Here is a 15225-nt window from a genome sequence, read left to right on the forward strand (position 1 = left end):
TTCTGATGGTTAAAATGTACTGGGATGGAGGAAAGGCATAGTAACTCTTCTACTTTTTAAGTATTATAAGTAGCTGTTTGAGAAAGAGTAGTAGGACCGTTTTCTAGAAAAGTGAAAGGGAGAGAGGAGTGTAGGTTTGTAATACAATGAATTTGTAAATTTGTTGAAAAGTGAGGATCTTTTGCGTATGGGCGATGGCTGGTGATTTAGTTGTTTAAATCAAGGCTATGCATGGTTTTAAATGCTAATGACTGAAAGTCCATTTATTAGAGGTTTGAACACAGTGTTTGAATGCAGGGTAGGAGGAATTCGAATTTATTTCTATTACCCCTTTCATTTTTTATTTTTTGATGGAAGTAATGGAATTCAGGTCTCATTCTAATTGGACACCTTTTGATTAAAAACCCTGTGAGCCATGTGACTTGCATGAAAACCTCAATGATTTGCATGCTGTCCTGACCTGTGTTCTGAGCAGCGGTTCATAACCGGTTTGTTTTCCAAGTACCTGAGGGATCTCGCACGTTGCAGCCCATAAAGGCAGCCCTCTCAGTAGTTCCTCCTCTTTGAACCAGCCCAGGGGATGCCATCCCTGCCCCACCTTTCACCCCAGAGGCGATGCTTCAGGGAACCAGGGGCTGCAGGCACTGGCGTGATCCAGGGCTGCTTCTGCAGGTGTCTGCGACCAGGGGGCTTAGCAAGCACAGCTCTTGTGGTTTGCACTGCGCATGCCTCGTCAACTTTAAGAAGACTGCATCAAAGTTGTAGAATTTTCATGGTGTTGTTGTTAGTAGTCAGCGAACAGTAATTAGTGAAAGGAAGTGATGCATTTGTTCAGTCTTGGTAATAAGGAAATTTAATTGTATTTCTCTTAGCTCTAATGACCGTTTTATTTTTTGTCATGGAGATCGTCAATATTCTGACTTAATATGAAACTTAACTTATTAGAGCTTTATTAAATTAATTCAAGTTGAGTGGTATTTTTATATTTTTATTGTGTTAAATTAAATTATATAAAACTGGAGGCCCGCCGATGCATGAAATTCGTGTAAGAGTGGGCCTTCCTTCCCCTGGCTGCCGGCCCTGGCTTCCCTCACAGCCCTGACTTCGTCTGGAAGGTTGTCCGGAAGGACATCTGGTCTAATTAGCATATTATGCTTTTATTATTATAGATAGTTGAAGATAAAATGCTAGCTTTTTTGATACTGTATTGAAATTATTCAAAAATAGAACTTGTAAGTAATGATGTTAAAGCGTGATTTAATGAACTGGAATTGTATTTTAAATGTACTGTTGTACTTTTCTTAGATTAATCCAGACACATGTAAGCACTGGGAATGGTTGACTGTGAGTTAGAAGGTTGAGTAAATGTGTCTGTGTCTGCTACAATTATTGGGGTGCATATTGGTTTAAATGTATTTTGAACAATTAGTAAAACTGAAATGTCATTAAGATTGAATATTTTTATGTGTCAATAAGCCTTTGTATTTACATTTAGATAAAGACCAAAAACAACTTGTACAATAATTCCACTTTGGCTTTTATCATTATGTAACACCACATTTATGATTACATTCAAAGACAGGTTTGTAGGCAACGGAGTTTAAATATTAGTTGAAATTTCATATAGGTTGTTGAAAACCAGTATGCTTTAATAAGTTTACTGTTTTCCTGGATGAGCTGACTAGTACTTATGTCAGAACTGCCACGGAAGCAGAGATGCCACATGGACCTGCCACAGGCGCATTTCAGCATCTGAGTTGCCCAGCGCTGGGCCGCAGTGGATCTCCACTGATTGCCTCGTGCAGTTAGCTTATCATATTTCTTCATATTTAGACCCATAGTTATTCTAGAAATGACGTAGGCTCCAATGATTACCCCACCACAGAGGAGGGGGTGGTCTAAGCATATTACACACTTGACACATAGTCCTGGCAACAACACAGAGTAGATACTCTGGTTCCTGTTAGGCAGGTAAGGAGCTGAAGTGCAGAGACTGGATGAATGGCTCCAGGCCAGAAGCTAACAGTGGAACCACGAGTTTAGTCTGGTAGTCTGAGGAGCAAAAATCCCCCTTAACTTACCAGTTCTTCAAAGTAAGAAGTCCTGTGTTTTTGTTACTAGTTCAGGCACTAAAATCATGGAGACTTCCAGGGGAAAAGAGTCTTATGTAGAGTTCTTGGTGATCAATTGTAATTTAAAACACTGTTTTATACTTTTAACCCTCTCTGACTAAACTTACGTATTTTCCCCCTAAACCTGCAGGAATATCGAAAACAGAAAAAAAAGTGAAATTGGAAGAAAAAAGCTCCACAGCATTTGGTATGAACAGAAAGTAAAATCTTTACGCAAAAGACTAAATGGCTTGGCAGTGGGGGGACTTGGTGTGTCCCTGGCTCTTTCCCGGTAGTGCTCCTTAAGGCGTGAGCGATGTCTGGGCCTTTACTGGTGGTGGTCATCTCCAGGTGCAGGATGTCTTTCATGCCTATCTTACAGATTGTGTGTATTTTTGTCAATGGACTTTAAGGCTTTCTCAGAACTGTGTGTTTAAACATCTTTAAAGCTGTGGCTATTTAAAAATAAGCTGCCATTGAATGTTGTTGATACTTTGAAATCAAATAGTCATTTTTCCCAGGCTATCTTCTTTAAACTACCATATAAAAAAGTTACTAAGTTTTATGCTGTCTTTTCTAGCAGCTGTGCTATAATGTCTAAAAGTTTTGGAATAACGATGACAGTCTTAAATACTCTACAGTTTAGCTACTGGGTTGTGGTCACTGAGAGTTGATTAAACCTGGATGATAAATCGCAGACTAACCCTTTCTGAGTTGGAACAATAGTTGAATATCTGTGATGGATTAATTTTAAATAAAATATTCTAGGATACTGCTTTAACTTCCATTTATTTTCTTTAAAGTACACGATTGGGTAAAAGGAAATTTTAGGAAAAGTAAGTTTAATGAAATACATTTTTTTGTGTGATTTTTAGTTTTCATTCTTGTACACACTGGGGAAGTATTGAAGACTGAAGGAATTATTTATGGGTTGGTTTAATCTCTCTTATTTTTCCAAAGTAAAGAGATCATCAAGTTTTCTTTAATCTTCTAATATATTTTTATTAAATCATCCATGGAAATGCTGAGTCTCCTCAGACGGTCTGAAATTGCGGAGCTTATTTCTTGCCACATCAGGAAGCTGAGTTATATTCCTCGTTTAAAGATGTTAACTACTGTCTGTGTTAACTTCAAGGTGTCAGGAGTTGGGATTCTCAGCACTGCTAATGAAGACCCCCTCTTATAGTCCAATAAGCTCATCAGGAGCTCCAGACTCAGGACAGGAACAGTTTAATTGAACCCATCACTCTGGGCAGGTGACTGGAATAGCTGATTCAAACGTAAATGCTGCTTTTAGGTTAACCGCAAAGGAACCACTCAGGAGCAGGCTGATTCCTGACTCTCTCTCTCTTGTCATTTAGGTAAGAGAAAAGAAAAGGATAAAGAAAGAAGAGAGAAGAGAGACAAAGATCACTACAAACCAAAGCAGAAGAAGAAGAAGAAAAAGAAAAAGAAATCTAAGCAGCATGGTAAGTATATTAAAATGGCGGTTGCCTTTTTTTTTTTTTTTTTCAACTTTTCTCTCTTCTTTTACCAAAATGGAGGTAGGACAAGATCCCTATGTGGATGAGAACTGAGAAGTTCCTGTAGCTTTCCTTTGTCTAGATAATTTCGAAAATAGGAGCTAGGTTTATAAATTAAGTGGTTTGTAAATTAATCTTTGCAACAGTTGGAGACTTCCATTCCCACCTTATGGCGGACTAGATAACCTGACAGGCACCCTTGAGCGGACTGAAGGAGTTATTCTCAATCTAGAATCTCATAGTGCCTTGATTCAGCTTTCAGAAAACAGTGAGAAAACCAGTGACAGTCTACTGGGTAGCCTGCCAAACCCAGGCAATGAGACGCAGAATCATCTAGCGAGGCGTGGGTGGGAAGAGGAAGTGGTGGTGTGATCATTATGTGTCTGAAACCTGACCTCATTATCTTTATAGTACCTCTTCCTGATTACTGGGCACTACTGTTCCTTTGTGTGTCTTGTATTGCAGACTATTCAGACTATGAAGACAGCTCCCTAGAATTTCTAGAAAGGTGCTGCTCCCCGCTGACTCGGCCTTCGGGGCCCTCCCTGGCTCTGCGCAGCATGTTTACGGAGAAGAACACCACGTATCAGTACCCCAGGGCGATTCTGTCAGTGGATCTCAGCGGTGAAAGTATGTGAACTAATGCTTAAAACAAGTCTCAGGTTCTTAAAATGTAGATCTGAGGGTAGAACATTCTTTATTGAAGGCCTGTCTGAGCACAGTTTGAAAAGTTCTATAAACTAAATGGAAATGTCAACATTGGAAGTTTGAGCTACTTTTTAAAGCATATAAAGTAAAATTGACTTTATACTTAGTAGTAGGTCAGATGGTAGGAAGAAACTATTAGTTTCTATCATATTCTGCTTTTCTGCAGGTGTTTTTACATCTATTTTCATATTCTTCACTACCAGCTTATAAAGTAGCTTTTCTGATCCACATTGCATAGGCAGACAGGCAGAGACTTGGAAATCAAGCAGATTTTTGGGTTAGTTGGTGTTAGAATTAAAACTCCAACCAAGGTTGATCTTAACTCCAAAGATCATGCTTTTTCTCCAAATGTTTATATTAGTCTTAAAAATGGACTTTGAATTCTTTTGTAAAAGAATTTTAGAGAGAGGAAGGAAAAGAGAGAGAAACACATCAGTGTACGAGAAAAAGCATTGCTTGCTCAGTGTGTAGTAGCGTGATCCCGTCCCACGGAACTGGAAGCCTGTGCTGAGATCCCTTTCTGTGTGTCTAGACTTGACCGACGTGGAGTTCCTAGATGACTCTTCCACAGAGAGCTTGCTTCTGAGTGGGGATGAGTACAATCAGGACTTCGACTCCACCAACTTTGAGGAATCTCAGGATGAAGACGATGCTCTTAATGAAATCGTGCGATGCATTTGTGAAATGGACGAGGAGAATGGCTTCATGATCCAGGTGAGCTGCCTTCCCCGCGGGAAGCGTGAGTGATTTCAGGGCTCCTCAGTGCACCGCACTTCTGTGTTCTCTCTCCTCACTGTGCTGCGGGAGGCAGAGGTGTCTAACGCAGCGTGATGTGCACACGCAGCAGTAGTGACTGGGACGTCTCTTCCCCAGAGAAGAGACTTTCTTAGACAGACTCTCCCCCTTTGCCAGGGTGTTTAGTGCGCGGCCCTCAAGCTGCAGTTCATTTCAGGAGCCATTCGGATGGGTGAGCATCCACACTGACGGCGGACCTAGCCCTTCTCTTGCTGGTCTGCATCCCTGTTGTGATCTACATTGTGTGTCTCCCTTCACCAGGCAGCCGTGGAAACAAAATCCCACTGGCCCTCAAGATTAGAGGACAGATGGCCTCTCCCTGCGGGCAGAGCATCTTTAAGAGAAAAGAGAGGCATAGCACACGCTTTGTGATGACACGGGAGATTTGGAGATGTTAGTTCAGGAATAAAAATAGTAATCTCCTTTTTTCTCCCCCTTTTCAGTAGTTTTCTCACATAAGAAAACTACAGATTTACAGTTGGTACTTTAAGAGATTATTGTTACAGGCATTGCTATAAACCTGCCTTTAAAAATTTTTTTCTGCACTTTAATAAGCTATTTTTAAGAGTTTAAAACATGTAATTACCTAAAAATCAGTGGAAAATAGATGAGAGAAATAGGTTTATGACTTTTTAATGAATCAAGTAATTTATCAGAGCACATTTTAATGGGTGCAACCAGAGGAAGTTCCTGAAATAGTTGACTGTTTCCAAAATGAGATTCGTCTTCAGCGCTCACTGGCTTTGCTGTGTGGAGGAGGGCTGCGGGAGGACCCTTGTGGGTGGCAGGCCCGCATGATGGCTCCTCTGTCCCGCAGTGCGACGAGTGTCTGTGCTGGCAGCACAGCGTGTGCCTGGGGCTGCTGGAGGAGAGCATCCCGGAGCAGTACACTTGCTACGTCTGCCGCGACCCTCCCGGTAAGACACCCACCCACGACGCCCCACACTCCCCACATCCACAGGTCTTGTGATGAATCCACAGGGAGACAGCTGCACAGGACGCTGCTCCTTCCTTGCCACTCAGACTCTGCTTCTGTATAAGATTTTCAAGTAGTTTTTATATGAATGACTTAGGCAAAGACATTTCCATAAGTCCATCCACATGGTACTGCCGTGCTGGAAGGGCGGTTCACCTTTTTCCTGGAGCAGAACATGCCCCTTCCTGTGCTCCTGGGCACTGCTGAGCAGGCCACGCCTGGCTCTCAAGTGGAGGCTGTCCTGAACTTACTCTGCTGCCCTGGTTTTGTCACGTTCCTCGTAGAGCTATACACCCAACCACTTTCAGAGCAGATGGGATCTCAGATGATCACGTGTGGTCCCTTTATTTCATGAGGAGGCAGCTTGGGCACAGAAGGTGGAATCCTTGGGCACAAGGACAGACTAGACGTGGCAGGACTGAGATGCAGACCTGCTCCCCCGGAGCCGCTCGGTGCTGTCCACAGAGGCCTTCCTCCTCCGGGCTCTCAGAGGAGCACTTCTGCTCTGTCTGTGCTCTCCGTTTCCCAGGCAGAAGCGCACTGCATGCTTCAAAAGGAGGCTAATGAATTGTTTTCATGTCTATCAAAAAAATGCAGTAAGTGAAGAAGCAGGCGGACATGAATGCAGACATTTGTCCATTCATTCAGCAGCATTTACACATGCCTTCTGTCTGTGAGGCACCGGGGAGAGGTCAGCTGACTGATTCTAATGACACCTCCTCTTCCTTATAGTGTAGTGGGGACACAGACACACAACTAATAGTGGGGTATAGTTCCTGTGGACATCAAGAGTACAGGATTCCGTAGGGTTCTGCAGATCTCAGCCATGGGCAGGGGTCCCTAGTCCTTGTCTAGGACTCTCTCTCGTATCCAGGTCACAACAGGTGAGTGAACAACAGGTGTCCCTGTCTCATTTCTGTCCGGCCCTCAGCCTTTTCAGAGGGCAGATGGCAGATGATGCAAAGTGGAAAGCAGTGCACGCCAGGGTCCCTCCGCTGGGCCCTCTGCGGCCGCCACTCCTAATGGAGCCTGTCCTCAGGGGGCAGGGAGTCCTCCCGGGCCCGCCCTCAGAGCCCCGTGCCCTTTGCAGTCTGTCTTCACTCTGGAGCTCGCCCTGCTCACTGAGGATGTGAGGGTGGCAGCTGAACAGACACCTGAGGCGTGGGACCTTTGGTGATGAATGCCCGCTCCCTCTATAGGGCAGAGGTGGAGCGCCAAGTACCGCCACGACAAGGACTGGCTGAACAATGGGAGGATGTGCGGGCTGTCGTTCGTGAAGGAGAATTATTCTCACCTTAATGCCAAAAAGATCGTGTCCACACACCACCTGCTTGCTGACGTCTACGGCGTCACGGAGGTCCTGCACGGCCTGCAGCTGAAGATCGGCATCCTCAAGTGAGTCGCTGACCGGGCTGGCCCCGTTTAGTGGAAAGCCTAATGCAGACCACACCGCGTGGCCTTGTGAAGGTTCAGACCAGCAGAAGGCAGAATCGTTACTGAATAAATTGTAACTTAAAAAGAGGAGAGATTAATAACGTCTTGGATGTGGTTACGTGGACAGTACCTATCAAAGTAAAGATGTGCATATAGTACTCAGCAGGTCCATAGCTAGAGTGTTGTCTGGCTGACACATTCCCACCCGTGTGTAAAGATACACACGCCTGTCGGTGGGGAGTTGGCTGGGTGATTAGACCGTGTACAGTGGTACTGCTTAGCCGCTAGGCTGAAAATAAGGAAACCTGTAGGTACTGACATGCAGGATGGCCAGGCATGTGACATTCGAGGAAGGCAGGTGGTGAGAGCTCTGCGTGTGTAAGAAGAGAAGGTGCACGCTGGGCTGTTTTGAAAGAATTCTGTGTGTGCAGGGAAAGCCTGGGGGACCGCACCTTGGGTACATGGGAGTGTGTGGCAAGGGTTTCACTCTGTCCACAGCCGTAGTCAGAAGATTTCATCCTGGGCAAGTATCACTTTTTGATTGAATAAAGATTTTAAAATATGCTCACATAAAAGTTTTTCATATCATACAATGCAAAAATAGTATAGTGAAAATCCTGTAGAAAAAGAAGTCGATATATTAACAGAATTAAATTCATTGTTACTTTTCCCCCTGAGTACTATTTCTATCTAATTGTGAGAATTCAAATTTTGGGTGAAATACTGGGGCAGATCAACCTACAGAATATCGTTGCTTTTGTCTTGAGTTCCGACCTCCTCCTAACCCGGTTCCCTAGTTGGTTAGCCGGGAGTCAGGCGGCCTGAGGGAGGCACTCCGCGCACAGAAGGCAGCATCACCAGGCTGGCTGCGTCATTCTGATGGTGAAACTTATGCATTGTGCTTGTTGCTAGGTTGTGTTTTTTTTTAATTGCTGTTTCTCCACTTTGTTTTAAGGAATAAACACCATCCTGACCTTCATCTCTGGGCCTGTTCTGGGAAGCGGAAAGACCAAGATCAAGTCGTTGCAGGGGCAGAGAAAAAAGTAATAGTGCAAGACACAGTTACTCCTGAAGAAAAGAAACACCATGTGCAGAACCACAAGGAGCCACCCCAGGCGCCCCCGAAAGTGGAAGGAACCTACATCACCAGCGAGCACAGCTACCAGAAGCCGCCGAGCTCCGGCCCGGACCGCAGAGCTCTCGCCGACCCCGGGAGCTCCGAGGAGGATGAGGTCAGCAGTTGTGAGGAAGAACAGGAACTGTACCTGAGGGAGAGACGCCGTGCGCAGTGCCCGGGGAGAGCAGATGGGGCACCTGCACAGGTAGGGCTAGTCCCCCGTGTCTGTGATGGAGCATGTGCTCGGTCAGCACAGGGAAAGAAAAGGCCCGCCTGAGTCCCAGAGCTCGCTCACAGTTCCGAGGCCGCAGTGCCTCCTGAGGGGAAAGACAAGTTCCGCTTTCTCTACGAGAAAACACGGGCCTTTTGGACGCTTAATTATCCCCGAATTCAGAATTGTACTATTTCAGTAAACTTTTGCCCTAACGAAAGTTTCAGTTTTATAAGCACACCTAGATACCCACAAAAACATGAACCACATTCTATTCCCAATGGAAATGTCTGTGTGAGAACAGGAACATGCACATGGGTGTGTATATATTTTAATAGAATTTGTCTTTTTTATGTGTAAGATAAAGGGTGGCACTTTAATCCTCTTTTTAAAAATGTTAGCATATTTGTATAGACATATCAGCTCCATTAATGCGGTAAGTTGAATTCCTAGAGCTCTGTGTCCAGTGAACGTCTATAAACCTTCTATTGATGGGGATTGTCAGGGATGTGTCTTCATCTTTACAAAATCAAGTTTTAATTCGCAATGCCACTTTCAAGTTAGTGCTTCATTGTCTGGCTCCCTTTATCAAGTAATCACCATAAATACATATTTGACTGAATTTGGGAAGCTTGCGTTTCATAAAACTTTTGCTAAATTATGTTGTCAAATTAATATCCCGTTTGTGAAATGGGTTATTTCTGAGTTCAGGTTTGGTGTGTGTGCACCAAGCAGTTTGCACTTAAGTTTTTAAGAGTTTTCTCTTTCCCTTGCCTCATTGATTTCACTGCATCAGTCCAGTCCCGCCTGCAGTTAATTAGACTTTATACTGGTCTTTGCCAACTTTCTTGATTTTTCCATCATTGCTTTTTGCCGGCCATCTGTGTGTGTCATCAGTTAAGATGAATTGAGGGAGGGGTCAGTCTGAATTAGCTGGACATTCTAATTATAGACTGTCTTAGCGAGTTCATTTGTTTATCGAGTTTTAGTACCTTTGATCCTGTGTAGCACTGTGCTGCTAGGCATTGTGGGGAGATGGAGCAGACATGTCTGCTCTTATGGACCATCAGCTGTCATTTGATTATGGGCTAGAATTCCTTAAGAATAGTCTAGGAGTTTGATTGGATTTCGCTGACCTTTGTGGGTGATGAGGTTTTTAATCTATCTTTTTCTTTATGATGGTACATTACATCCAACTCTTTGTTTTTTTCAATGGTGTTTTGGTGAAGAATCCAGCCGAAAAGAATATGGTATTTGTTTATAATGATAAAAAGGGCTCCGAAGACCCAGGAGACGCACATCTGCAGTGGCAGCTCAACCTCCTTACGCACATCGAGAACGTGCAGAATGAAGTCACCAGCAGGATGGATCTCATAGAAAAAGAAGTTGATGGTAATTTAAGGAAGAACTAAAATGCAGTTACTACAGTATGTAATTATGAAGACGTTGTTTTAGGCTTTTTTGTTGTTGTTAATCCTCATTTGAGAATATTCTATTTTTTTAAAGAGAGTAGAAGGGAGAGGGAGAGACAGAGAGAGAGAGAGAGAGAAACATTGATGTGAGAGAGAGCCCGCCACTGAGGTACATGCCCTTTGACCGGAATCGAACCCAGGACCCTGCAGGCCTTGGGCCGATGCTCTAATCACTGAGAGCTAGAGCTGTTTAAAGCTTCTCAAATTGTGGGGTGGAGACTGCAGGTGCTGGCCATGCTGAGGGGACTCCCTCACTCCCTCTACATGTGCTTACACAGCTGGCGTGGGCAGTCTCCAAGCTTGGGACAATGTGACTGTATAATCTTAGGGTTTGTGTTCTGTTTTCTTCAGGTGGATGTTTATGAAATATTGCCCTGTGCCTGCTCACAGTAACTATTCATTTAGGCTTAAACTGTCTCTACTTCATTTTAAGGGAAACTCAGCTACTCTAATCAGAAGTTCGTTTTTAACAAAGGAAAGAAGGTGGCAATTTCTGTGTCCTTTTCAATTCTATGTTGTCATTACTTTTTAAAAACACATAAACATACTAAGCATCCAGGCAGAATGCAATGAATTTGCATTCTACAATTTTTATTAATAATAATAAGGGAAAGTGTCACATTTTCTTTTTTCTCTCTATTCCATGAGAGAGTAAAAAGAGACATTCAAGATGGAGGTAATTTGCCCTAGCCGGTTTTGCTCAGTGGATAGAGCATCTGCCTGGGGACTGAAGGGTCCCGGGTTTGATTCTGGTCAAGGACACATACTTGAGTTGCAGGCTCCTCCCCAGATGGGGACATGCAGGAAGCAGCCAATCAGTGATTCTCTCCCATCATTGATGTTTCTACCTCTCTCTCCCTCTCCCTTTCTTTCTGAAATCAAAAATATATTTTTATAAAAAAATAGTTAATTTAAACATATATAAAGAGAGAAATTACCTAAAATCGCAGTAGTTTAAGCTTACCAAGAGAGGCTTGAGCCCTTGTGGGGTAAGATATAAAGGCTGCTGAGTGGCTGTGCATATCGGCCTCCTCGAAAAGGGAAGTGAACCGTCTCCATCACGTTTGCAGCCTTCTCATGATACCAGTTCTGGCTGTTCTTCTAGTTGCATTCACATGTGTTGGTTCTCTCTTTCAGTTCTGGAGAGCTGGCTGGATTTCACAGGGGAGCTGGAGCCGCCCGACCCTCTCACAAGATTGCCCCAACTGAAGCGCCACCTCAAGCAGCTGCTGATGGACATGGGCAAGGTGCAGCAGATAGCCACGCTGTGCTCCGTATGACGCTGCGCTCCCTGTGACCGCCAAGCCTGGGGGAGAGGGCGGGGCGCTCTCCAGTGGGGTGGTGTTCACTGCCCACGTGGCTGCTGGGTAGATAGTAACAGCACAGGGCTGTTTGGTCACTTCCTGATTTGTGACATCATAGCCTGGCACCTTGAAAAGGGAATGGAGAACAACTTTATCAAGGATGCTAATGTGAAAATCAATTTATGAGCAAGCTACAATGATATTGCCAAGATCAGTGGAAGTGGAATGGGCTCTACTGAGGGAATTGAATGGGCAGGGTTTTTGAGTAGTTGATTACATAAAACTCAAGACACCGTAGAAAGAGATATGGTGTATCTATATAGTTTGTAGTAGGAAGATCCTTGTTTATAAACCAGCATTTGGCCAAAAAAAAAAAAAAATGTAGAGGAAACCCAAGTTCTGTAAGTTGCCGTGAGAGCTGTCTTCTCTGCAGTTGACCCAGCTGCCTGGAAACAGAGTGTTTCTACTTTTAGGATCATGAGCTGTTTCTTAGGTGAGGAATGTCCTTGATCGGAAAACTGACGGGAGGACAGGTGTGGAATTCGCACCTCACTCCAATGGACTTCTAAAGGCAAACACCAGGGAACTGGAGTCTATGGCGGGCACTAAGCTCATTGAAAACAAAAGGGTTGCAGAAGGGTCCGTGTGCCAAATGCGGATGATGTGGCCGCAAGGAGGATTTTAGGTGTCATGGGGGTTGCCCCCCAAGTCTTACAGGTGCCATCAGGCCTTCGGAAGCGTGCGTGCCACTGCCCTGCCTGTGACACATACAGGCGATTGCAGCGTGCAGGCTTCGCACCGACTCATCCGACTGCTCAGTGTTTCCTTCAGAAAAGCAACGGGAATACCCTCCGCGGACCGAGGCAGGGAGCGACCCGGACGGCCTGGCAGGGGCTCCCGACTGCTGGTAGTGGGATCCTGGAGAAGCTGCGTTTCTGAAGATGAATTTTATTTTTAAAAAATACATGCGCACTCAGAACTTTTCACTTTGATCACAGATGGACCCGTTTCGGAAACCAAAGGCAACTAAGTTGCTGTGTCAGCTCTTGCTGGGCTCCGAGCCCGGTCCTGCCCGCAGTGCTCTGTGCGCCTGCACTCGCTCGCGCAGGGATGCGGCCGCGTGGACGCTTGTTTGAAGCAAACCCTCGGCGTACATATGTACATAGCCCACACATATTTATATCTACGCATATCTAGTTTTATTACCATAGACTATAAGGGTTGGTGGTTAACATGAAATGTTACCTTTTAACAGACTGTTTTTAAAAATTAAATATGTATGTACAGGTTTTGAAACTCTTTTAAAAAGGGGGGGAAAGGCTGTTCAGAGGAGGCTGTTTGATGACATGACACTTGAATATTTTATGCCTCGTTCTGTGGATCAGTTCTCGCGGTCTGTATACGTGCATTCAGAACTGAGAGACAGGAAACTTGAATTTATCTTTGATAAGAATTCATGCCACTGTACATTCAGATGTTATTTAAATTTGCAAACACACTGTTCTATATGTAAGGTACTGTATGTAAAACACTTTATTAAAACGATGCCACATACCTGGCGGCTCCCGCTCGCCTCTTTGCGGCCTGTGTTTTGATGTGAAGACGAGAAGAACTTGCGGCGCAGTCATTAGCACTGTCTTGCCCTTGAGGTTCTGAGCCTGACACAGGCGCCAAGTCCAGCAGACAACACAGTCCTGGGTGTCCCTGCGACAGTAGCTTCATCAGACCCACTGAGGTGGCAGCTTCCGTAGAGGTGACACTGTGGAGAGTTGCTTAAACTTGCATATTAAAGTAAAAATAACGTGCCTGTATTCCATGTGTGGGGTAAATTTGCGAATGTATTTCAAGATTGATACTGTACCTTTCATTTGTGCTTAAAAACAAGAGCTCTCATCTTTTCCCTTTTATGGGTACATCCTGGACAGTGAATTTATATCCTTTTTCTCAACAATGGTGCAAAGCCTCCTTAGCCTATGAGTGCCTGGGGTGGCCCCTGGATTCTTGTCCCAGTCAGAGAAACCCTTGTGTGCCTAACGCACCCTCTCAGTGCCTGGCTGTGTTAATGCGTCTTGTTCTTGTGGTGTCTTCAAATGAGACCACTTGGTTTGTCAGCAGCCAGCAAACTGGAAGTTCCATTGATAGATAATTAGGTGGCTGAAATTTTGCTCTGCTTCTGTGTAAGTGGATTGGAAGAATGAATTTTTAAATTTAGACTTTTTGAAGTCAATATGTCAAATCACTTCTGTATACATATCCATTCGATGCAGCGTATCAAGGATTGATGGAAGCCTTTCAGCAAGTAGTGGCTGAGCGTTCCTTGGTTAGGAGGGTGTAAGTCTCTTGTGAGAAGTTCCAGATGAACTGGTGTTCAGTCTTGTAAAAAGCACATCTGCTTAAATACTGGCCCGGCAACGTTTCACTGCGACCCAGCCAGGAAGGGGTGAGCCTCGCGGGGAGCGGCCATCCTCGGTGTGAGGCTGAGAACCAGCCCGTGCCTCCTCACCCTGGTGTGTGGGCCTGCTGAGCTGCTCTCTTCACACCCGGGCAGTGCCCTCTTTCTCCGCGGCTCTTGGTTCTCGTCATCTCAGGCCAAGTCCCCTTTTCCACACTCATTCGCACACGCTTCCTCTCGGATGCTCCTGTTCCGCATGTTCCACTCGCGGCCCGTTCCCCGCAGCCCCCGGATCTGCCGACCTCTCTGCTGACAGTCACCCCAGCGCCCGCTTGAAACTCTCTCTTCCCCGTCTCCGTTTCATCACTGGGTGTGCCCGGCCCTCAAAACGGGCCGGTGTCTTTCTGCTTCCCAGTCCCACGGTGTCCACCGTTCTTCATAAAAACCGGGTCACGGAAGTATCACTACTGGCATGTTAACTGTTCATTCTCATTCATCAAAACGGCCCCTTCCAATATGATGCCGAGTGAAACAAGCCAGTCTGAGAAAGACCTAGCCCGCGCTCACTTACCTGTGGAATCTAGTGAACACAATGAACTGACCCACAAAATAAGACCGGAAGCGGGGAGGCATGGGACAGACTGACACCTCGATGTGGGGTTGGGGGATGAGAAGAGACAAACCAAACCCCTTATACACGGCATAGCCCATGGACACATAAGGTGGTGAAGCCGGGGGGAGGCGGGGGGGTTAAGGGCTGGGAGGAGGGGGGCAAGGGGAGGGAAAACGGGAGATAATCTGTAATATTATCAACAATAAAAATAATTAAAAAAATAAGTCCAGTTGATTCTGGAAGAAAAACCAACAAAACGAAAACAGCCTCTTCCAGGCTAGAGGATTACCTGGCCACTGACCGCGGCCCGCTCCGTGCTGTGTATCGTGCGTGTTACCCACGGCCTCTGACTTAGCTGGCGCTTCAAGGTGCTGTTCTCCTGCTTCTTGGTAAGGTGAGTGATTTCGTCACAGCCTGGACGTGGGTGTTGTGCTAAGAAATCCTGGTTCTCATTTAAACCCTCCGTTTCCATAGAACTGACAGCGCACTGCGGTGCGGGAAGGGCACCCCCTCATTGCTGCGGGGGGCGGGAGGGAGGTAGGAATCCAGGTTCTAGCCCCGCCTCTGCT

General features: G+C 45.3%; 1 protein-coding gene across 12 annotated transcripts in view; it reads left to right on the top strand.

Moving 5' to 3' along the window:
* Positions 1–13204, top strand: part of PHF20L1 (PHD finger protein 20 like 1) — a 55776-nt gene extending 42572 nt beyond the window's left edge. For all 12 annotated transcript variants that reach the window (XM_059672330.1, XM_059672329.1, XM_059672338.1 and 9 more), the window contains 9 exons: positions 2263–2319; positions 3473–3580; positions 4100–4264; positions 4875–5056; positions 5955–6054; positions 7313–7508; positions 8503–8869; positions 10105–10267; positions 11485–13204. In XM_059672330.1, coding sequence (XP_059528313.1) covers positions 2263–2319; positions 3473–3580; positions 4100–4264; positions 4875–5056; positions 5955–6054; positions 7313–7508; positions 8503–8869; positions 10105–10267; positions 11485–11627 — 1481 coding nt within the window. In that variant the 3' untranslated portion in view covers positions 11628–13204. The remainder of the gene's footprint in view (positions 1–2262; positions 2320–3472; positions 3581–4099; positions 4265–4874; positions 5057–5954; positions 6055–7312; positions 7509–8502; positions 8870–10104; positions 10268–11484) is intronic.
* Positions 13205–15225: the final 2021 nt, after the last annotated feature.

Source organism: Myotis daubentonii, chromosome 17 (assembly GCF_963259705.1).
Source record: "Myotis daubentonii chromosome 17, mMyoDau2.1, whole genome shotgun sequence".
Lineage (NCBI taxonomy): Eukaryota > Metazoa > Chordata > Mammalia > Chiroptera > Vespertilionidae > Myotis > Myotis daubentonii.